The 25,020-nt window shown below is 35.6% G+C and overlaps 1 protein-coding gene across 1 annotated transcript in view; it reads right to left on the bottom strand.

The window, feature by feature from the left end:
* Positions 1 to 860: 860 nt before the first annotated feature.
* The window catches only part of ARL5A (ADP ribosylation factor like GTPase 5A), a 29,829-nt gene continuing 5,669 nt past the window's right edge, over positions 861 to 25,020 (bottom strand). Inside the window, exons 2-6 of the mRNA XM_027588567.2 lie at positions 18,568 to 18,628; positions 17,971 to 18,118; positions 16,132 to 16,215; positions 10,166 to 10,317; positions 861 to 7,305 (exon numbers count right to left, since the gene is read on the bottom strand). Coding sequence (XP_027444368.1) covers positions 7,257 to 7,305; positions 10,166 to 10,317; positions 16,132 to 16,215; positions 17,971 to 18,118; positions 18,568 to 18,628 — 494 coding nt within the window. The 3' untranslated portion in view covers positions 861 to 7,256. The remainder of the gene's footprint in view (positions 7,306 to 10,165; positions 10,318 to 16,131; positions 16,216 to 17,970; positions 18,119 to 18,567; positions 18,629 to 25,020) is intronic.

Consider the following 25,020-nt stretch of genomic DNA (forward strand, 5'->3'; position numbering starts at 1 on the left):
CAGATGCTTACAATAAACTGTTATGTTCCTGACATTCCTAGATGCAGATCCACACAAATTTCAAATAGATAAAATTTGTACACACCACTTACTGCACCGCATGATGTTTTTAGGCCATTTTTAAGGAAATAAATCTGATTTCTACCACAAGAACTAATGTGAAAAACATATAGTCACCTTGAATCCTTTTTGAAATAAGGCAGAATTAAATAAGAAAATTAAATGTCAGCATGCTATAACTATGTAAGAAAAACCTATCCATGGGGGAAAAATCCACAAAAATATTATTAGTTCTCATTCATTCATTTATCAACACATATAAATGGAACACCTATTACATACTCAGCACTGTGCTCAGCACCGAGAGATATAAATTAGTAAACACAACAGTCACTGGCTGTCCTGGAGCTTACATTCCAGTGGAAGGGAGACACACATTATTCAAATAAGCATATGCATGGGGGTGATGCCTCTTCCCCAACTTTTTTCCTTCATTTTTCTTGTTTACTATCAACCATTCTCATGAATGTTCACCTTAATAATACTCATTTTAAATGACTGGACTTTTCTCACATTTTAAGACAAATTAATTACATAAATTGGTCACTATTTATCTGGTTCATGTCCAATTCAAATATCCCGAAGAAAAAGATAGAAAGCTTTCTATTTATTATCTAAGTTCCATAAAAAGGTTCCTAGAGAAGGTCAGGACAATCTTTTTGTCATTTGCATAATGCAGCTATCAAATCTTTTCAACTGCCCTGGCAGATCCCAGCCCTGGCCAGTAAATAAAGCCACTATCACTAAGTCTAAACACATTCAGGGAATAAATCAGAATAAAAACACTGACAACACAGACGTGTGAATAATAATTATAATTAACCCCTTCTAAAAGAAAAGGTATATGTAATAGTACATAATAGTAACAATTTGACCCATCTTTTTTTTTTTTTTTTTACTCAAAGCATAAAGCAGAGATAACACTTTATCCCAGGTTAACATGCAACTTAAAAAGTTAATATACATATTAAACATGGAAATTCACCAGTAAAACCTTACTTATTTTTCATTTCCTCCCAAACATATCTTGACATAATTCCTTTATTTCATAATAAACAAGGCCCTACCACTGGTCACCTGACCAATATCTTACATTTCTGGAGCTTGACAATTTAGTGAGTTATGGACATAAAAACACTGTTATAAGTATAATGAAGTAACACATCTGCAAAGCAGCTGATAAGACTGCTTTACCAATGGAGAGGTCCCTATTCCAATCTGCCCATTCCCTCCCAACCTCTGCAAAAACAGAAATACTCTCAGCCATCCATGAAGTTGTCTTGTCAAGAAAGACCTGAAACATTATTTCCCTAGGTGTCTTAACACATCAGCAGCGATGAACTATAAAAGCACCCAAGTGCTCTAAGATCCGTACTTTTTGGAATATTCCTTGAGGGTAAAATTTTCTTATGATACAGAGAAACACAAGTTCAAAAAAAGATAAAGAGAGAAGACAGATTTTTCTGCCTCTTCATGCATACAAAGCTTGACTCAAAACTTTTTATCATATTAGAAATTCCAATACAGCAAACCTAAAAACTTTCAAAAGTTTTTCCTAATTCCTTCTTGTATTAAATGTGGCTTCAACTATGTCAATATACATAGAGCTCAATTTGCGAGGGGCAGTTATACAAATAGACTACTTGGAACACATTTTCATGTAGGCTTCTCTAGGAAAATACAATAAGGAAGGAAGACTATCTACAAGAATTTGTCATATTTAAAATCAATACTGTTAGTAAGATGTATTTTAAGCACAAATTAAAATTAGTATACATTTTTCTCATCTCTAGCAACCAAAAGAGCCCTGCTTAGACATGATTAGAACTTCCTCCTCAATGTGTTATCTTGAACTTAATTAACCCAGAAAAGATTTTTAAAAGTGCTCTGCAGGTATCACCTCCTCTCAAAAAAACCATAGAGGGACATAATATAAGAAAAGGCTACTCCAATCTAAATGACTAGTTCAAGCAAAAATAATTAGAGGAATTCTGTATATCACCAATGTAAGAGGTTTTGGAGAAGAGAATAGTATACAATTATTTAAAATCATGTACACATTTCACTTTTCATGCAAGATGATTTAAAATATAAACACAATGTTATTGTAAATCACTGAAAATACAGTCAACTCTCTGCCCCCAGAATTTAGAGTCACACTCTACGGTCAGAAAAAAAGAAGGAAGGGAGGAAGGGAGGGAGGGAAGAAGGGAAATATGAGAAACATAATAGAAGTCTATCAAATATTTTAGTTTGTAAGTAGAATCTAAACAAAGAGGAAGGATTTGGGCATGCACACACACAAAATGGATCAAGATGTAAACAATATGATCAAAATTACTAACCGCTAAGTATGAGGAGAGTTAAGAGGCTACTCTTAAATAAGCGATAAAGTTTCACTAAAGTTTTAAAACACACAATAAAAAAAAAAAAACCACACAATATAATTTTCTGTGTGTGAAAACTGTTTTTTAAAAAACAGAAACAGGGTTCAGTTTTCTAGCCTCTACATTAGCAAAAGGGCAACAGAACATTTTTATTAGGAAAGAGAAAAAATGGTTTTCCTCATGTTTCCTAAACTATAGTTTGTTATCTAGGTTTCTTCTGTTTTTGTTTTTTTTTTTACTCAAATAAAGCACAAACTGTGACTTAGAAATTCTCAGGGCTTTGTCATCAGTACACCAAGCACATATAGTACCATAGAAAACATATATACTTTATTAGATGGACTTAAAATCCCACACAAATTAATTTTAGGCACTTCTTGGGTATAGACTATGGGAATATTCTTTCCAAGAACAATGTATCTAGCAGGCAAGACCACAGACTTTAGTTTTAAGAACAATACATAACAACTAGACAATTGATTTTAAAAATTGCATAATTAACCCAACTGTATCCTGTTACAATTTCTTCACAATTCCACACACCACTTTAGGGTTTAATAGAAACAGTTATTTTTTTTTAGCATCCAAAGTTTAAAATTTTTTTTTTCCTTTATTTCACCAATATGGTCTTAAAACTATCACACTTTCTTTGAGGGAGCACGGAGATAGAAGTTCTATTTTTGTATAGGAGGAACTTTAAATTAGTACCTTTCTATATCATATCTACATCTATACAGAATCAACACATGATGGCTCACTTTGATGTCTTTTAAAGCCTATTTCAACAGGTTTATTTTGCAAAGATAGGCTTCTCATTACTAATTTCTTTAGACATCTAATGTTTATTTGTGTTCTTTACGTAACCATGAGGAAAAAAAAAGAATGTGGGCTATGGTTTTAAGGATGTCTTTGGGGTAAACACTACATATAAATTTGGTTTGGCATCTTCTTCTAACTCAAGTTGTTTGCACAGGTATCCTCCAAAACGCAATCCATTATTGGTAATGGGAAGATAAAATACACGTAACTTCATCCCTTCCATGCCTAACTAGCAGCTTAAGGAGCTGGCGAAGTCTAGGTAGTTCTGTTATCTTTCTGAATCTACTTTTCAGCATATGAAGCTAAAACTAAGAAACATGAATATGTTAAATATAGTATAAAGGATTTTACTACTGGCATTTATATGCTGTATATACAGCAAGCCAGTCTTCTGATGTACTCAACAACCCTGACAATACTCTCTAATGAGCAAAGTACAAATTGATAAATCAAGCCAGTGGTGGGGAGATAGCAAAGAACTACAGAATCTACTTAGAAACTGGTGGTTTGGGGAACGATGGCTTTAAGGCAAAGTTTAGAATACCTCCAGGATTGAGTAACATACCTTCACTGATGGTGAATGAAGATACAGGGGAGCAAGGGATAGCTGAGCTATGGGAAAGCTGATCTGCAGCAAGAAGTTCTAGATATTTGGACAGTTGGGAGGGGTCAAAGATAAGTCATGCAAAGAAACCTTGTCTCTACCCAGCTTTGAAAGAGGGACTGATGACAGGATACAACTGGGTAATTGAGAGAAGATGACCCCAAAGTCCACAGAAAAATCTGGGATGTGCTGCTATCCTCTAGAAACAAAGTAGAATACACTACAGATACATTCCCAAAAATGCCTGCAGAGAAAACTAGAAATCTAGTTGTTTACAGTTTTTCTATTTACACTAATATAAACAGATTTTGAGGTTGTCTGTACTGTATGTGGTTGCTGTGGTCACAGCAAGAAATGTAAAGTGCCTACAAGAGAGAGGACAACAGAATCCCATTTCTAGGCATCTTAATTCTATACACTGAGACAAAAAAGAAAAGAATATCTCAGGGACTTCCTGCCTTTCCTCAAGCTCCCTGTACTTTTCTGTAACTACCTACTAGGCACTTCTTAAAGGCCAGAAAACAAACTCTTCTATTTCACGCCACACTTCTAAAATCACTTTAACTATCTGCATTAAAAATGCCAGCCAGCAGCGCTAAAGCACTTTTTTTATTCTTAAGGCAAAATGTCATATCCCATACCCACTTCCCCCTGCCCCCCAAACCACCTGCCTTCACTGTATTCTTTGCCCATTATAAGAGCCAAAGAAGATAGAGAGAACTGAAAACTTTCTAACTAGACTCCTCAATATAATGTGTAAGATATACTTTATAAATGCTATTATCACAAAATTAAACATATTTAAATGCTTATAGCATATGGTTACTTTTACCAAGATATCAAGAATAATTATATGACTTTCAAAATTAGTATCAAACAAGGATATTCAAATCTAGCCACATGTACAGAGGTATGAAGCTTTGTTCTTTTCAAAGGTGAGCACAATGACTCTAAAGAAGATGGTTGTTTACACCCAAAAGTAGCATATTAAAAACCAAAAGCACTGCCCTTTGCTTACTTCTATTTAAACTGCATATAAATTGCCAATATGACTACTCATGAGGCTCTCCATCATATCTGGAAATAATACTGTTAAAATTATCTTGATGTATAGTCATACATGAATTAAAATTTTGTCATTGTAATTTTGGTTTTATGTACAAGTGTATAGGTACAACCTTATTTCTAATGTTTAGCCTGGAAAGGAAGAATGTAACAAAAAACCATGTTTTGTAAATGTGGTATAAGATTTCATGCATTCTCATGATGCCATGTCAGTCACCTACCACACTAAACCAACTGTAACAATGTAGTGCATGCTTTAAACATCCAGCTAAGGATAAATTTTAGCCAACACCCTGACGAGAAGGGAAGGTGCTGGTATAGCACTGAATTGACGTGGCAGCAACCCACAGGACTAAGCCATGACTATTCAAATGAAAAGATAAAAAGGGTAAAGGATGTGAATTTGCTGGACTACTTTACAGAATATTTATCTCTAATGAAAATGCAACATCTGTAAAATACATTTGGGGTTTTAAGGGAGTTTTTAATATAAAACAAATAATTCCTAATAGTGATTTGAAAAAGTATGAGAACATATGAACAAATAAAACTTAGTAATTTAGAATTTACTTTTGTAAAGGCAAGTTGACAAATATTAAAATGTTATACTTGCATTATGAACATTGTAATATAAATATAAAACACAAAACATCCACTGTTAAACACTGATCTCCCATGCCTGACTTGGATTTAGATAGAGTATATTTTACAGAAAGAAACTTTCAAAGTTTTGTCAATGCTTGTGGTATATACTATTATTCCTCATCAAAATCTGCATGAAATCTAAAAGGCTGGTATTAAAAGTAGTTATTTCTTTTCTTCAATATTCTAAAACATGCCAGTTTGGATCAGCCTTCAGATTTTCAGGGCATGAAACATATGCAAAGAGAGTACCCAAAAATATGTTTGAACACATTTAGGATAAGTTTGTTTACAATTACAACAGAAATACCTTCAACCTTCACATCTTTCCATTTTCAGTGGAAAAAAAAAATATCCTAAGCAAACATAAGATATTTGGGGCCAAGTTACTTCTTTGTAAAAATAATGTATCATGTTGATCAACTTTTAAATCAAATTCTTAAAAGCATTAAAAAAAGTTTGTATTTTATAATCGTTAATGCATTCACATGGTGTTAGGAAGATAAAAGAAAACGTATAGAAACAAAAAATCTCAAACTATCCCAATTCCTAAAATGAGAAATTTTCAAATTAAGAAATAACCTTTGTTGCTTAAAAAATAAGCTTTACTTTTCATCTCAAACTCCCTTTAAATGACTGACATATAATTCAATACCTAAGAAGACTCTAGGTAAATTATTTGATTAATATTTATAGGGTGATACTTCTCTGGGTAGACATATTTTACACAACAGCTTCCCATTAATGTTAAAAATAATCACTTGATAATTTTAATCACAATTAATGATTGACTGATTAATGGATTAACAATTTTCTCATTTAGAGAATTTAGAAATTAGATGGCATAGATCCAATAAAGGAAACAATCTGGTAACTGCTCAACGTGAAATTCTGTCCATTCATAATACTAAGCCAAAAATCTGCAGAGACTCCACTCCGTTGGATTACATGTTTTCATGTATGTAATTTGATCAACAAAAGATAGATACACACTGTTGAGCTTTCTTCTTTCTTTCTTTCTTTTTTTTTTTTAAGAGCAGCTCAATGATTTTGGGGATTGGTCAGTACAACACAGAGAACACAGGGGCAAAGCACAAAATGGCACTTAACACCAATGCCAGTACTCATCTCATTATGGTTATTAACAAAGGATATTATTACTTTTTGTGTTATGTGCTTTTCTTTAGAACATAATCAAAGCCATAAACTTGAATTTGAGGTATATACACAATACATACACAACCTTATGCAAAATACTTTTCATAATTAACATTAATTGGAAACTGAGTATCTGTGCTGATTTGTATTTTGACTTAATGGAACACGAAGAGAATAACATTCAACTAAGGAGGGTTATACTGACAATAAAGCTCTTAAAGTGAAAAATGTCTTCCTCTCCCTTTGTACTTACCACAGGCTATACAGTGTCCTGAGAGGATTCATTATGAAAAAAATGGCAATCACAGCTTTAAAGACCTTGCTTTGGAAGTAACTAATGCGAAAGCAGATTGGAAAGTGATACTTCATCTTTGTTTTCAAACAAGTGGTCTTAATTTTTCTTCTTATAGAAAACAGTTTAAATCAGTTTATTATAAATATATCTAAACCATTAATTTTTGCAGCTTTCAGGTAAAGTCCAGCACTTCGTTTATGCACAGTCTATGAGAAGTCAGTAGAGATCATCTAATCTTAAGTCGTGACATCATCCATTCAAGTCCTTGGCATAATCTATAAAGAATATAAAATCATTTGATTAAATTCTCAACTAAAAAGCTATGAACAACAAGCGGAAAGATACCATTTTTCATTTTCCTAAACAACAAAGATTACAAAGTCAGTAGTATTCAATGCTGGTGTTATTGTGGTGAAGCCATACTCTCACTCACAGTAGTATATCCACGCTTTTCTGGTTTTGTTATATCTTCAGTGCATAGACCACTGCCTGCCACATAAAAGGAGCTCAATAATTATATAATGAATATCCACGGAAAGTAATTTGGCAATATGTATCAAAAATATTTAAAATATCAATACCTTTTTTCTACTTCTAGAAATACATTCTAAAAAAACAGTAAGAGACAAGGACAGGTTGATATATAAGACTGTTCATCAAAGCATTTTTAATAGGTAAAATTTAAATACCTGGAAAGAGAAAAAATTTAAATATAGAACACTGATATCATGAAATAGTAAAAACTTCGTTTCAAAGACAATTTTACAGTATAAAATGCTCATGATATAAATGAAATAAAAGTGGCAGGATATTAAACTAAATATATAGTTGAGGTAGTAAAACAAAGTATACACATGTATGTTACATCTATATATTGTAAAAATTTGAAGGGAATAAAATCTCTTAATCACTAATACCAGTTACTAGTGAACAATGTGTAATTGAGAACAGCACAAAACATAGAAAGAGATGATAATAAAACTAAATGTTTAGCGAGAGGAAAATGGTTGTACATATTATAACAAAATGAAAGACTATTATGAAATATTAACTATTATCTATGAGGAGCTTTTATAGATATGATAAAATATGCTACTATATTTAATTAAAAATCACCAGAAGTGAGATTTTTGCAGAAGTATGAACCTAATAATGTAAAAGAAGAAAACACAATGAGGTAAATAAATGGTTATCTTGGTGTTGGCTCGTACTTTCCCTACTGTTAGTAGATTCCTTACTTTTAAACTACTGAGAGGGAATGGTACAAAACAATAAAAATAAAAGGCAAATAAATTAAGTCCAAACTGTTAAATGAACAGTAGTTACCTAACTGCAAACTAGAAACTGTGCTAAGCACTTAATACCCATTATCTTAATCTTTACAGATTAAAGGACCAGAACCCTTCCCATACTACAAGAGGGAACCCAGGCTTAAAAGACGCTAGAAAATGGCAGAGGTGGGAGTCAAATGCCAACCAACCAATACTAAAACCTGGAGCTTAGATCAAGGTGGCTGGACCGCAGAAGGGAAACATTTCTCCAAAACCAAACATTTCTACTTGATAACTACTGCAGAGGGAAGCCCACATAAACCAAAAATTAGAAAGATATAACATCATCCATTGATTTCCTCTTTTAAAAATGAAACTGCCAGGGTTCCTATCTATCCTAATGATATATTTCCACACAATTACTCCAAGTATTTAAGTCAAATCTTCTGCAAATCCTCCATGATCTTTGTTGTCAAATTTAGTATTAAAATCAGTGCTTTTGCTTAAAGACCTTTGGTAGACAAATATAACATATAAAGATATACCTATATCAACAAGTATTCAACTATTTGACAAAGAAATATGTAATGGATAAGATATTTTTACCTACATGAGTATGTGGACAATGGGTATTATCTGTGACTTTTTTTTTCAAACTATAAACATATTTGCTTTTTTGAGGTTCTAATTATGTTCTATCAATTGTCTGTAATCAGGTAATAGGGCCCTCTATTTCACTAAGATTCAGCTTCATCTCCAATTTACTTCTTTTTTCTCTGCTTTTAAATACATACATGAGGGATTCTAAATAGAGGTCTTAAATTTGGGGTTGAGGTTCTTCTGATATTAGGCAAGACCAGAAGCTTGGGGCAGAAACAGATGAGGTAGCTGAAGTGGGAGAAATTCTCCTTAAGACCATGGTGAAGGTGAACTAATACAATGAGTTACTAAAGCTATCTATCTCTGCCCTGGGCTTCTACCCTATCGTATACCTCAAATTTAATACCTCTAATTAGAATCTTCACATCCAATTTAATTATTTTTCAATCCTTTTAAATACACAGATCCACCATATTTTGGAAAAACTACAACGAAAACCTTAACTTGCTCATCTCTTTCAGCTTTTAAACCTATTTCTAACCTCCTTTATTCCATCTCTCCTAATAGCACTCTCTCCCTCTTCCTCATCCTTGACCTTATATTTGACAATGCTGACAACCACTTCTTTCTTGAAAACCTTTCATCTCTGGGCATTAGACTAGGGCAAAATTCTACTGCAGGCATCTACCTTTCTTTTCCAAACCAGGAACCTTCGAGCCAAACTCTCTCCAATTTCCCACCCCTTTTTTAAAGTGCAACAACCCCCTCTTGACAACACTGGAGGCAAAATGAGTATCCCCAAATTAGTCTCACACTTGAATCCTTTCCTAGTTCAGCTTCTTCATGGATAAAATGTAAATTAAAACCAAAAAGTCCACAGGATTGTTATCACAACTAAATGATACACTGTATGGAAAGCACTCAAGGCACAGGACATTACAGTGTTAAGACCCACCACCAGTGCAAGAACCGTTTCCTGACTTGTCCAGCTCTCCGTGACACTCCCATTTCTCTGAATTCCTACAGCAATTCTATCATCTATTTGTTCATATGGATTAGTTCAGTATGTTTACACGTATTACACGCATGTTTTAGGTTTTATTCTTTACAGAACCAAGCTAAAAACTCTCTAATTACAGATAAGGACTATGTCTCACATCTCTCCCTTACATTGTTTTATACGTGGTAGCCTTAAATATTTATTGATTTTAAGAAAACATGTTTCTAAAATAAAGACGTATTTTCCGAAAGGAAGACCTCTTACCCCTCGCCAGTAAGAGCGCAGCATGCCTGGATATGCCACTGGTGATCTTTAATAGAAGTTAGTTTCAAAAACTGGGAGATTTCTGCTACAGTCATGCATTCTTTAACATCTTGTTTATTAGCAAAAATCAGCAATCCAGCTTTCCGTAGGTCCTACAGAAGCAAACAAAACTGTAAAGGCCAGTGCATTTTATTCAGACATTTTCCAACTCAATTAACCGAATACTTTTGATCTTTTAACCTAGAATTCCTCAACCACTTGACATAAAAGCATCTCACAGCTCTTACGCTGATGGACAGTAAACTTAAAACTAAACATATTTTAAATAAACACTTCTATATTTGTATGGATTTACATATTTCTTATAGCCCTAAATAACATTTTTTTATGATCCTAAGTGCTATAGTTAGTAGTCATATCTTCAAATACATATTTACCCCTCCCCCTAACCCAACACTAGGTTTCCATGGCTAAGAGCTACTCTTTAGCATGGCAAGAGATTTTCAAAATTCTATCCCAATCTATTCTTTAGGTACCCATACCTAAAGCTAGTACCTTCCAGGTGCATAGGAAACAAACTAATTCATCAGATACAATCTATGGCTTAGGGCCTTAGAGTTTAATTCTCAGTTGGAAGGTGCTATCCTAAACCAATCCTCTTCTTCTGAGACCTAAGTCTTTGTTCATGAAGATTTCTTAGATCTGAATATTCAATAGGACCATTTTCGTTAGCATTAAGTTTATCGTATTTCTCAATTAGACAGTAAGTTCTATCACTTCTAGCTTTGCCTCTGAGGCAAATTCTTTAATTTTCTGAATTTGTTCAAAACAAGGTTTGAACTGAGATCTTCCCGCTATAGCTGCTGCCCCTCATTTTAAAATCCTGAGACTACCACCTCCCTCCTGGGGATATAGTTTGAATGAATGAACTACTACATGAAAAATATCCCAGTTCAGTACCTGGCTTTGGGTAACAGTCCAGTAAATGTTAGTTCACTAATTGCCCTGAAAATGAGGGTCATCTTTGCCTTTCTGCCTACCCCAAAGTGACTGGTTTCATGTTTTACTCACAAAGCAGGCAAATGGTTATCTCCTTTTGCTCTATCCTACCCTTCCCCATTTTTAAAGCCAGAGACTTCCTTGATAATCTATTGAAAGTTATGGACCTTTTCCTCATAAAAATGTACATATGTATATATGCAAAAAAAGATTTACATATGATGTTAGGGTGTTAAGAGATACCCTAAAGTCCATTCAGGGATCCTGAATTAAGAATCCATGATGGATGCACTCAACTGGTAGATTAAAATTCTGCATATGTGTGTGTGTATATATACACACACATATATAAAGAGATACTGAGAAAACTAAGGTTTTAGTGCTGTGCTTGCAAATTTTCTGAACTGTGTTGAATGATATCATTCTTCTTAGGTATTTTTATAGGATATTTTCATTTCAATCATGTGTATATGTGTTTGAAAAAAGAAAGTCTTTAGTATACACAAACTGACATTGCTCCACATTATTTTACTCTGTGAGAACAGAGTTTCAATAATCTCTTTGATTTTTATTCTGGTGTCAATAAAAAATATAAGTAATAAATTTCTTATTTGGTTAAAAGGAGTTATGCAAAATGTTTTATGTAACAGTCAAGATAGACTTTTAGTTACAGCGCCCTCTGCAGGATGGCAGCTATGCTACCACAGTTAATGACAGAGGTACCTGAAAAGCATGGTCAGAAAGGGATACTCTAGAATGTTAAGTTTTAAGATTTCACATTCAATTTATTTTACCTATGTTCAGTTTACCTGTCTATATAAAAGGCAAAAAGTTGAAGAGATGGACTATAACCAGTACATCTAACTATATTCATTATCAAGGATCAAATACTTTTTCTCCTACCCTAAATGGAAAACAGAACACATATGATATGTGGTTGAATCCCTGAGTAGGTGGACTTTCCATGGAATGGAATTCCTATCTTCCTATCTTCCAGGTTTCCCTATCTCTTGCTAGAGTATGCTGAAATCTTATATAGGTCAGGACTGCTAATGCTGGCATGTTCAAAGAGCACATTTCTGACATTAGAAATACCTGGTACAAGTTAGAACACATAATTTATGCTATTTTATTTGCATGTAATCTATACTCATCACTCCTGGTGATGAAATCTGGAGAAGCCCCTAGACTGAAAATTGGAAAACATAAAAAATAAAGCTATTTATTGTTGGTCTCAAAACACATATTGAATCTAATGTTTCTAGATTTTACTGGCTCAAATTTTTAAATTTGGGCTTCTTGTTTTAGAAAAACAAATAATAACTATTTTCCCTATTTTTGAGTATTTAGAAAGAGAAGAAAATCTTCTTTTACTTTTTATTAAATAACCTCAGGACCAGTTATGCATTATGTTTAACAACAGAAAAGAGATATATTGGATTAAGGCTGCTCATCAACTTGACTTAATAAGAGGTCAAAGTAGAAGGTGAACAGTGGTAATTTTTATACATCAGCCATTTTGAACTTTGAAAAAACTTTCTGCTACCTTACAGATTGTCGTTAAGAGTCTAAAAATATTTTTTCATTTAGTCAAGATGAACAGCAGCACATGCAAGACATATTTACTTAGCATCTTCCATATGCCATATGCAGTTGTCAATTTGTTTCTCAAAGCTTCCTTTGTGAAGATAATTCCTAGAAGTTGAGTCACTCTGAATAAACTTTCATCTATCCTTTTGTGTTTGGAACTATTTTAAAATTCATGAGCTTCAAAGTTTTGCACTTCATTTAAGATGAGGCTTTCGGGGGCGCCTGGGTGGTTCTGTGGGTTAAGCGTCTGCATTCAACTCAGGTCATGATCTCAGGGTCCTGGGATGGAGCCCAACATGGGCTCCCTGTTCAGTGTGGGGTCTGCTTCTCCTTCTGCCCCTCCTCATGCCATGCTTGTGCTCACGCGCTCACTCTCTCAAATAAAGAAATAAAATCTTAAAAAAAAAAGATGAAGCTTTCAGAAATATTTAAAATCGTTTTATAGTTTTGTATCTAGTAATACATGTAAAGCATCATTATTAGTGATGATAATAAGATTTTGTTGGTTACTAAACCCTGTCAAAATTTGGTACACCTGACTAAACCCATGTCAAATTTGTTTTTCACTCATATTCTCATTCTTTGATCCATTTGCCCCTTCCAAAACTACCTATTTGGCTCTTCCTGACCCTATTAAATGGCTTAATCTAGCTCCCAACTTCATCCATAATTCCTTTCTTTTCTGGCAATCTCCCCATTCAGTCTCTTACTTTCCAATGAGACCTTATTTCTTAACAAAGGGCCTGAATGATGAGAATGCCTAAATTCAAATCCTGGCTCTTAAAAATTTGGTCAAGTCACTAATTTTCTGGGCCTCAGTGTACCCATCCATAAAAAATGGGTAACATCCATTAACAGATGAAGTTAAGTGACCAGCTCCAGTTAATACCCCCAGCTAGTAAAATTCAATGACTTTGAGTCTTACTATTGGGCTCTTTGATCCTGCTACATACTGACAAATGAGAATAAGAATCAAAGAAGGAGGCTACCTGTTAAGATAGTGAAAAACAGCCAAAAGACAAATACATATGTGTCTTATTTTTCTTTTTCCTAAGTTTTCATAAAACAACAATAACCCTTTGGTGTAAACAACAATAACCCCTTGGTGTAAAAATCAAAGGGAAAATAAAAAATAAAAGAAAATCCTTAGCTTTCTACCTATTCTATAGCTTATTATTTATTTCCCAAACTAGAATTGAATCTTTCAAATGCACGATTAGCAACATGTATTTAAAAAAAAAAAAAAAAATCCAAGGGGTTTAATACAGCTGCCAGAATCCATCCAAAATGGGACACTGCATCATGGTGGGCATGATCACCACACAGAAAACAAGGACTTCTAAGGCGCCTGGGTTGCTCAGTTGGTTAAGCGATCTACTCTTGATTTTGACTCAGGTCATGATCTCAGAGTCATGAGATCAAGCTCCGCATCAGGCTCCATGTTGACAGTTGGAGCCTGCTTGGGATTCTCTTTCTCCCTCTCCCTCTGCCCCTCCCCACTACTTGCACACACTCTCTTTCCCTCTATTAAAAAAAATTAATATGAAACGTCATTACAAAGACATCCAGTTTTTTTTTTTTAGATTTATTTATTTATTTGAGGAGGGGAGGGGCAGTGGGATAGGGAATCCCAAGCAGACTCCACACCAAGTACAGAGCCCAACGCGGGGCTCGATCTCACAACCCAGAGATCACAGCCTGAGCAGAAATTGAGTCAGATGCTTAACCAAATGTGCCACCCAGGCATCCCAAAAAGAAATCCCAATTTTCTTAAGCTTTGTTAAAATTCCATTAAAATTAAAAATTAAATATATATATCTAAATATTAATTTTCTATTTCCACCTATAAATGAGTTGAGAAAGTAACATCTACAATGAAAGGCATACAAAAAAATCAATTGCTACTACATTATTATATGGTTTTATAGTTACTATTATTAGTACTGACTATATTATTTATTTAATTTTTAAATTATGCTACCAGTAATACTTCTCAAAGACTAAGAAAATGTGGCTAGTCAGATAGTTTTGTTTAGTCAAAGGAACAATATCAGAGAAACCCCTAAGAGCAACAACATTTAAATATTAGTCTGATAACTGAGTTATACAATCAAGACTTGCTAAGTGCCCATGAGACTTTAAAGTCTCGTTTCCAGGGTGCCTGGGTGGCTCAGTTGGTTAGGTGTCTGCCTTCTGCTCAGGTCATGATCTCGGGATCCTGGGATCAAGCCCCATGTTGGGGTCCCTGCTCATCAGGGAGTCTGCTTCTCCCTCTTCCCCACCCTTTGCCCCTCCTCCTAACATGTGTGCACGCATGCTCTCTCTCTCTCTCAAATAAAAAAATCTTAAAAAAAAATATATATAGATACAGATATATAGATATCTATATATATTCCTTGGACGCCTGGGGGGCTCAGTCGTTAAGCGTCTGCCTTCGGCTCAGGTCATGATCCCACGGTCCTGGGATCTAGTCCCACATTGGGCTCCCTGCTCTGCGGGAAGCCTGCTTCTCTCTCTCCCGCTCCCCTGGCTCTGCAGGAAGCCTCCCTCTCCCTCTGCCCACTGCTCCCCCTGCTTTTGCCCACTCTCTCGTGCTCTCTCTGACAAATAAATAAATAAAATCTTTCCAAAAGTATTCATTTCCAATGATAACCTTCTGTATAATTAATCTATACAAAATGCAAAATGTAATCCAATTTAGGTCTTTTCACGCAGGAAAACTTAGGCCAAATTAATCTAGGATAAAAGAAATAAAATTCTACAAACTGATTCCACAATCTTTCTACTACTTCCAGATACACTTCCAATTTGGCAAATGTCAAAATTATAAAGCAGGAATGGCTAGCAGATAAAATAACCTTTTAAAAAATTTGAAGTAGAGGCACCTGACTGGCTCAGTTGGTAGAACATGTGACTGTTAATCTTGGGGTCATGAATTTAAGCCCCATGTTGCGTGTAGAGCTTACTTAAAAAAAACTGTTTCAAAATTAAAAGTTTATTTAATAAATAAATAAAAACTGGACTAGTACTGTCATGTAAAAGTAGAAAGAACAAATGTGACAGAAATACCACACACAGGGGCACCTGGCTGGCTCAGTCAGAAGAGCATGCAACTTTTGATCTTGGGGTTGTGAGTTCAAGCTCCACATTGGGTGTAGAGGTCATTTAAATAAACAAGTGAGAAAAGGAGAAAGAGAGGAGGAAGGGACGGGGAGGGGAGGGGAGGGACGGGACGGGACGGGACGGGACGGGACAGGAAGGGAAGGGAAGGGAAGGAAGGAAGGAAGGAAGGAAGGAAGGAAGGAAGGAAGGAAGGAAGCTCCCCCCAACACACACGCACACATACATGCACACACGTAAGCCGGAATCTTACTTACCTCATGGGCTAACATTTTATAGAGTTCTTCTCTAGTTACAGAAATCCTTTCTCTGTCTGTACTGTCCACAACAACTATTACAAACTAAAATAATTACAAAAAAATTAGTGATTATACAATTTGATATTTATAAAATTTATAGAGTACTTACTTGATTTATAGACCACAAATATCAAGAAATTAGAACCTTATGATATGGCATTATTGGAAAACCAAAGATACCTACTGAACATTGTGAAGCCTAAAGATTTGGTCCATTTCTAATTCAAATATTGTTTGCTAATTTTTAAGAGAAAATAAGAAAAGAGAATACAATGCTAACACTCTATTAGGATATTAATATTCTAACCAATATGTAACATGTTTGTTCTCTAAATTAATATCTTGAATGGTAATGAGACTATACCCATCTATGTGCACCCAAGTCAATATCAAAAAAATACATTATGATCCTAAATTTTAGATATTTCTACAGATATTATTTACTACTATCAATTTAAAACTCTAAAAGGGCATGATAATGGGAGTAATGTGACAGTTAAATCAATTTTTAAAAATCAACAAATTGAAAAAATAAATCCATATCTAAAACCATGCTCTCTTCTTTATGTAAATGGTACCTGCTGTCTGCAAGCACAACTCTTTCCTGAACTGATGATGAGACTAGCGTCAAAAGATGCAATGAGACTCGTCAAGGAGCCGTGCAGTACTGAGCTCCACTGCACCTCTTCCTCACCTCTACGAGCACCAAAAACCACTAGGGAAACAGGAGCAGAAATAGTCACTTTATGATGGCACAGGTAATGCCATCAGGCTAACTTTGACTGCTTATAATTAACATGCACTATTTATTTTTTAGAACTAGTTTTTCATTTCCAGATAAACCACTGGTAATTTTCAGGGTCTTTTCTATTTTTCAGATTTCATTAACCATACAGCAGATGGCTGAGAACTGCTACTTTACCTCTACTCTCACTTGATACTTACTGATAAGTGTTTTTATTACTATAAGACCAGTTCTATTCCAAGGCATTTTAAAAAATCTGTTAATTTTTAAGATGTTGTCATAAGTTTGATACCTGCAGCATTATACATAGAAGTACTAGCCATATACACCTTCCCTTTTCCAAAAAACATGATCAAATGCTTAGTGAAGTTTTAAGGGATCAACTCATTAGAGACACTTAATAGTGTCTTAATAACATAATATTCATCTTTATATACATTTGGAGTTTTATTACCTTATAATCAGCACTACAAAAATGATTGTCACAGCCTTTCAATTTATAAAATCAGTACAATGAAGCTCTCAAAGGTCATAGGTCTGAAGTTTCCTCTTGGGAAATAACATGTAAATAAAAACATACGATTTTGTCTAAATTGCTTTATAACCAAAAAGAAAAAGAATTCTTTTATGTGCAATTGTGCTGCATTAAAGAACATACATAGTAAAAGTATGGCCAGGATTCAATCCTCCAGGACCCTCTCATTTAACTAGGATTCTCTCTATGCCTACAAAAATAAATAGTAAGAGAGAAATGAAATGACAAACTATGAGATGGAACTAACTATAAAAACAACTACTTAAGACAAGTTGTGGGATCAATACATAATCAGACTAATCAATTACTCCCTCATTCCAATTCTCCCGAGAGAGGTTCAATGACAGTAGTTACACAATGACACCGAAACAGGGAATCAAAGATTCCACTATGTTTAAATTCTACTTTTATTAACTTACTGGACTATTTCAAAAAGATTAACTATAAGAGTTCACATCTAGAAGATGTTTCCCAAGCACTCTGTTCACAGAAGTTTTAGTATATTAAGAAACATTACCTCTGTGTTAGTATAGTAAGTGTTCCAAGAAGAACGAAGAGATTCTTGGCCACCAATATCCCACATTAGAAAACGTGTATTATTAATCACAATTTCTTCTACATTACTTCCTATTGTAGGTGATGTATGTACAACTTCATTCATAGAACTGGGGGGAAAAAAGTTCAAATATATTACAATTAGCAAGGAAGCAAGACTGAGCATTTTTCAATTAAGGGATAAATCAGCATGAGTTTTTACATTCATACCCAAATGGCCCTTTCTGCTAGCTCATATAAGAGTTAAGGGTTTAAAGAGAGCTGGGACTAGGTAGTGAACTATCTTAAATACTCTAGATTCACTCCCAGAACCAAATAAACAGTATTTCTCTACTTTCTACAAGCAAAAAAAAGTGAGCATGCTCTATGTCATATAAATTCCTAGTTCTCTTGAAAGAGTTGCTTAAATCTGGCTCCTGGTTTATAGTCAACCTGTCTTCTTACAGAATAATTTAGGTTCCATACAATTTTTTTATTACTTTTGTTAATCAAGTATTACCCAGGCAGAAAAAATAACTGTGAACAATTAAAAAAAAAATTTAAAGTAGTTAATACTTACAATTGGTAAAGGATGGTAGTTTTCCCTGCATTATCCAGCCCAACAATGATAACTTTGTGCTCTGAAATAAAGAAAACACCAGCCATTTAATTAAAAACAAAAATTTTTAAATTTCCTATTTTATCCATTCTTTCCAGCTATGTTATAGTTCAGTGTATGGCACTTTTTACTTTTTTGGAACTCAAAAGAATATCCTAGCAAGACCAGCAGAAGTGTGCCATTAATTTCACCTTCCCACCCTCTCATTCTACACAGAGAACTCTCACCTTTTTAGGAAGTCAGAAACACTATATTCTTTCTAGTCTATGGAAGTCTACTCTCACTAAAGTATCCCAAATGTAACCACAATTTAAAAATGACTTAAAGTATAAATGTTTCACACTAGACTAGGCCATTTAAGTTCTAACTGTGAAATTTAGGCATCAACTGGGTAAAGTGGAATAAATGAGAAGGAGAAAAAGGTCAGCCTTTAAATCTGGTAGCAGAAGGCCAGGTCCCATCATAGGTGATCAAAACTATCTGAGTACATTTAATACAGCTGTTCTAACATAACAACCAAATCTAAGAATGTATGGTTATGGTGGCAGTGACCCCCCCCCCCCACCTTGGCCTCTATGGCACCACTTTCTCTAAGTTCTCTTCCTCCATCTCTTAGTATTTTTTTCCCCACTGACTCCTCTTCCTTGGGTCTTCCTTCAAAAATGTTTCCCAGAGCTGTCTTCTTGCATTCTCTTCACATTTTATCAAGGCATTCTTAGGACCCATCTATTTCTATGCTATCCAAAAACTATTCCAAAGATAGCAGTGTGTGGAAGAAGCTCATTTCCAAAGATGGCCTCTGGATACTCATGTCCCCCTATAGTCTTCCCTTGCTCCTGACCCCCTGTGAACCTTAAGGGTCCTATGACTCACTTTTTTTTTTTTTTGTGGATATATTAATTGTTCTTTTTTTTATTATGTTACGTTAATCACCATATATTACATCATTAGTTTTTGATGTAATGTTCCATGATTCATTGTTTGCGTATTAACACTCAGTGCTCCATTCAGTACGTGCCCTCTTTAACACCCATCACCAGGCTAACCCAACCCCCCACCCCCCTACCTATGACTCACTTTTAACCAACAGAATATAACTGAAGTGATGCTGCAAGCCTAGATCATTACAAACCTTGCAGCTGCTGCCTGGCTCTTTTGGACAACTCTCCCTGGAGTAAACCAGACACCATGTAACAAGTCCTACTATCCCAAAACCACTATATAGATGAGTGAGAAAGCCTAGACTAATTGTGTGGTCTGACGTTGTAGGGAGAGATCACCCCATGGTTGCCCCTAGCTTTTCCAGCCATCCCAGCTGAGATGCCAGACACACAAATAAAGAAGCCATCTTGGATATGCAGCCAGGTCAAGCTACAGGTGACTCTAGTTCCAGCTGCCAATTGCAACCAAATGAGAATCCCAAGCTAGAACGTCCTAGCTGAGCTCAGTCAAATCACAGAACCATGAGGAATAATTAAAAATTATTGCTTTAAGTCACAACATTTAGGAGTGGTTTGTTACACAGCAGTAGATAACACAAGCACTATGGAAAAATATCTATATTATGTGACCTTGGGCAGATGACTTATTTCTCTAAACCCTAAGTTTCCTCACTATAAAACAGGGAGGGACAACAATACCTATCTTTCAGGGTTGTATAAAGATTCAGATAGCACATGAGCAGTGCCAACCACCAAGAGTGAGAGTTCCTAATCCATGTTCCCGAATCTCTCCTAAACCCCAACCTATCTAGTGGACACACAGTGCCACTCAACATATCCAAAACCCAACATTCAAATCTTTTTCTAAATCTATCATACCTAATTTGCTTAATGACATTACCACAAATTCAGATGCCCCTGGAGTTTATTCAGTTTTTCCCTCAACCCCAACATCTAATTTGTCACCAAGTTCCATGTATTCCCCCTCAAAAATATATCCTGAACCTGCTTTCTTCTGACTGTCCTAGTTGTTGTCCTTCTCATTTCTTAACTGTAAAACCTTCCCTAGGTGGACTGCCTCCAATCCACCTTTCCACTGTTTCTGCAGTAATTGTTCTACACTACAAAGCTGGTTAACACCACTCTTAGTTAAATGATGGCTCTGCAGGGACGCCTGGGTGGCTCAGTCAGCTGACGTGCCTGAATCTTGATTTCAGCTCAGGTCCTGAATCTCAGGGTCGTGAGACTGAGCCCCATGTGGAGCCTGCTTCATGCTTAAGATTCTCTCTCTCCCTCTGCCACCCACCCCCCCAAACTTGGGCATGCCCTCTCTTCTTCTAAAAAATAAATAAATAAATAAATAAATAAATAAATAAATGACAGTTCTCCATTTTGACAGGAAGACAAGACACAGGTTTTCAGCCTAGTAAATAAAGACAGCCATAACTGACCAGGCTTCAGCTTTATCTCTCACCACTACCAGCACGTGTCTAAGCTGAATTTCAAGCCATTCTCCCCACATAAGCCACATATCTTCACAGCAAACACTGTTCTACCTCTACTCAGTTTTTCCTTGAGCTGGAAGTATCTTCTCCAATTCTCCACTTAGGGAATTTCTACTAATCTTTTAAATTTAGTTTGCCCCCCAAAATCACTTTCTCATGCTTTTCCACAATACCTCTCACATAGCACTTAACATAATTATTTACACATACACTAATTTTCAAAGCTTAATGAGGCACCCTTCCAGCATATAGATCCCATGCTAATCATCTTCATAATCCCAGTAACTACAACTTTTCCTGGCACAAGGTACTCAATAAATGTTGAATTAATTCATACTTACCCTATAAATAATAAATGTGGATTATAAATATAAATAAATAAATTGAGGATTATAACACGTCACAGTTAAGGATATCTTTTAAGAAATGCCTTTTCAATAGGATGGTAGAGGTTTTCCAAATAGTTGTCATTTACCTTGGAGGGGAACACCTCCTATTATACAAAAATAGGAAGATCAAGTAAATAGAAAATTTTAATACAACCCATTTTATCCAATCACTCATCTCTTTGAAGAAAGGGCAAGCAGCTTAGAACCACTAGGGTTCTAAAGACACATGACCACATTTCCCCCATATAGGTTCTTAAAAATAATTTTAAAGATGCAGGGCCCACTCTATTTAATCTTTAGGGATGACTAGGGTAAAGGAACTGAGAAAATGATCAAAAACAAAGATGATACTTATTTTAAATAAAGGGTTAATAACATATAGAGGGCATGCTAAGGTAAGTTCAGTTGAATGACCACCAAAAGGCCTCACTGGGTGACATTTCTCTGGTGAATTTGCCTAGTGTATGGCCCGTCATCTCCCAGGTCCACAAACTCAATCCTGCTACTCAGAGTAGACAGGACTCACAGAAGGCAATTCACAGAAGTGACTAATATATAAACAAGAATGCCAAAATGAGTAACATACAATGAGCCCAAATGTTCACAACTACCTGACAGTGTAGTCTAAGGAAGAGTAACAGGGTAGCTGAATTAAAATCGGATTACTTGGAGAACACAGAATCCCATCAAAGGCAGTTATTTTATAGGCTGTAGTGACTGGGTAAATCCATCTTCACATTAGGGCCATACCTGCATTAGGGCCAGACTATTGAATTCTTTAAGCAAGGCACCTTTTCACCTGGAAGGTTTTGCTTTTTTTTTTAAAGATTTATTTATTTTAGACAGAGCGAGCAAGCGCACGGGGGGGGGGGGGTGGGCAGAGGGAAAGGGAGAGAAAGAATCCTCAAGCAGAGTCCCTGCTGAACACAAAGCCCAATGCAGAGCTCGATCTCACGTTCTCACAACCCTGAGATCATGACCTGTGCTGAAATCAAGAGCTGGATGCTTAACAGATGGAGCCACCCAGTTGCCCCACACCTGCAAAGTTTTCCAGTGGCATGGCAGTTTTGCCTCTTTTGACTCTATTTTTCTATGTCCCCACGTTAAGCATTCTTCTTTTGATGGCATATCTCTTCTTCAGTTCTATTAATACAAGCACCTATAGACATTTTAATTAGGCAGAATTCACATCATACTATACCGTGATCTCTGACTTGGATAAAAGTTTTTTGCTTCCTACTTGAATACTAATTTTTGATAATATCATTCTCAGGGGCACTCGGCGGGAGTCTGTTTGGGATTCTCTCCCTCTGCCCCTCCCCTGTGCTCGTGCTCTCTCTCTCTCTCTCTCTCTCTCGTGCTCTCTCTCTCTCTCGTGCTCTCTCTCTCTCTCTCTCAAATAAATAAATCTTTAAAAAATATATCATTCTCAAAATGTCAGCTATTTTTAGTTTCAGGAATACCATTTTGTAACCCCCTTTGTATTGTATTAGCTATAGGACTAAATTTAGACAGACTTGCCAACACTCAGAAAGAAAATACAATTACTCTGACCAATGTGAGAAATACCATTCTAGGGACGCCAGGGTGGCTCAGTCAGTTAAACATCTGCCTTCAGCTCAGATCGTGATCCCAGGGTCCTGGGATCGAGCCCGGCTTCTCCCTCTGCCTGCTGCCCCCCCTACTTGTGCTCTCTCTGACAAACAAATGAGTAAAATCTTAAAAAAAAAAAAAATACCATTCTAAAAACAGTACAAAATTAATAGGAGCAAAAACAAATGATACACATATAGGGAAGAATCTATGATAAATAATTATAAAGAATGACTAAAAAAAAGTGTGGTGTGTATACAAATAACACATACAGAGACCCCAAATACAAACAAAAGCATTGTCTCTTACAAAGTCCTTAATCACTTAAAGAGGTTAAACTTTTATTCTAACCATGCTACCATTTTTCAAAGTATTTTGCTACTCTTCTTTTGTAACTGCTTTCAGAACCTGAGGTACACTGTTTTGGAGCATTCCCAATAGTGGAAGAACCCTTTAACTGCTGAAGATGATTTTGATTTTAAAGGGAGACGGGAGCCACTTGATATCATCTCAGCCATAATGAAGTAAAAAATAGCTAAAATGAGTGCTATCTTTTTGCTGTTAAATGCGGTATGATCCCTAAATGATAAGAATGATTTAAAGATTTGTCTCGAAGGAAATTCTAAAAGGAGTTTCAATATGTATTTTGAGTAATAGCAGACATAAGAGTGGAAAACTCTCTGGCCTTCTAAAATGATAGTTCTTAAGGTGAAAACTTACCTGGCTTTGTTTTTTAAAGCAGTCTCCTTATTTTAGCCATACCCAAAGGACTTATTTCCTGATTCCAAATATAGTACTTTTCTACCACTTGTATAAGGAAGGACTAACTAGACAAAAAAATACTACAGAAAGATTTTTAAATTTTATTTATTTATTTGAGAGAGAAGGAGAGAGAGAGTGCGCATGTGCAAGCGGCAGAGGGAGGGAGAGGGAGCAGTAGACTCCTCGTTGAGCACAGAGCCTCATGCAGGGCTCAATCCCAGGACCCTGAGATCATGACCTGAGCAGAAGGCAGACACTTAACTGACTGAGCCACCCAGGCATCCCCAAAAAGATTCTTTATCATAACTGACCATAAGATGAATATGGTAACAAGATAAAACGGCTGTGAACACAACCACTACGCAATAACAAACAGACATAGCCTGAGAAAAAAAGCACATGGCAGAAGAGGCTCATACCAGAGGATTCTATCTTCTCATAACACAAGTTAGTTGCCTGCTGAGGATAGGATGGGGTTTGTACAGCCACTGTGTAGAATGAACTAGAGAATCAATAAGCTGAAATTAGATAACATAACCTGTGAGGGATGAAGATTTAAACTGTTCTAAGTCTTTCTTCAGTAGTCCTAGAAACAAAGAAAGCACACTGGGGAGAGAAGGTATGGTGGATAGTACAAGATGAGAATTGTCTGGCATGCTGGAAAACAGGAGAAAGGAGCAGCAAAGATGGTGATAGGGGAAGTAATAAAGTAGGTCATACCATCTTCCAAACTGGAAACCTCCCCCTACTATTTCATTTTACAAACTCATTAAATTCTTTTGTCACCAAAAATGCATAAATATGCAAACATTTCACCAAACTCTTAAGACATAAATAGGTTTCTAAAGTCCATCAAAGGAATGCAAACTAATATAATTGAACATACGAGGTTAAAGTATTTTTAACCAAAAAGAAAGAGGGGAGCCTGGGTGGCTCAGTCAGTTACAGTGTGTAATAGGCTCAAAGATAAAGGTGCCAACCTCATGGTAAAAAGCCAGTTTACTACCAAAAACAGGGTTAGATTTTTCAGACTTTCTAATACTGTATCAACTTCCTTTGGAAATCCTTAGGCTCCTTCACCATCCCAGCCTATTCCTCCCATTACCAAGATGGAACAGAATTCTATACAAAACCTAAATTTGTAGCCAAAAACTGTTATAAGGCACCTCAAAACAAATACTCCACAAAACCTAAAATATAACATGCATACTAAGAGATAATGTT

Source organism: Zalophus californianus, chromosome 3, assembly GCF_009762305.2.
Source record: "Zalophus californianus isolate mZalCal1 chromosome 3, mZalCal1.pri.v2, whole genome shotgun sequence".
NCBI classification, from domain to species: domain Eukaryota; kingdom Metazoa; phylum Chordata; class Mammalia; order Carnivora; family Otariidae; genus Zalophus; species Zalophus californianus.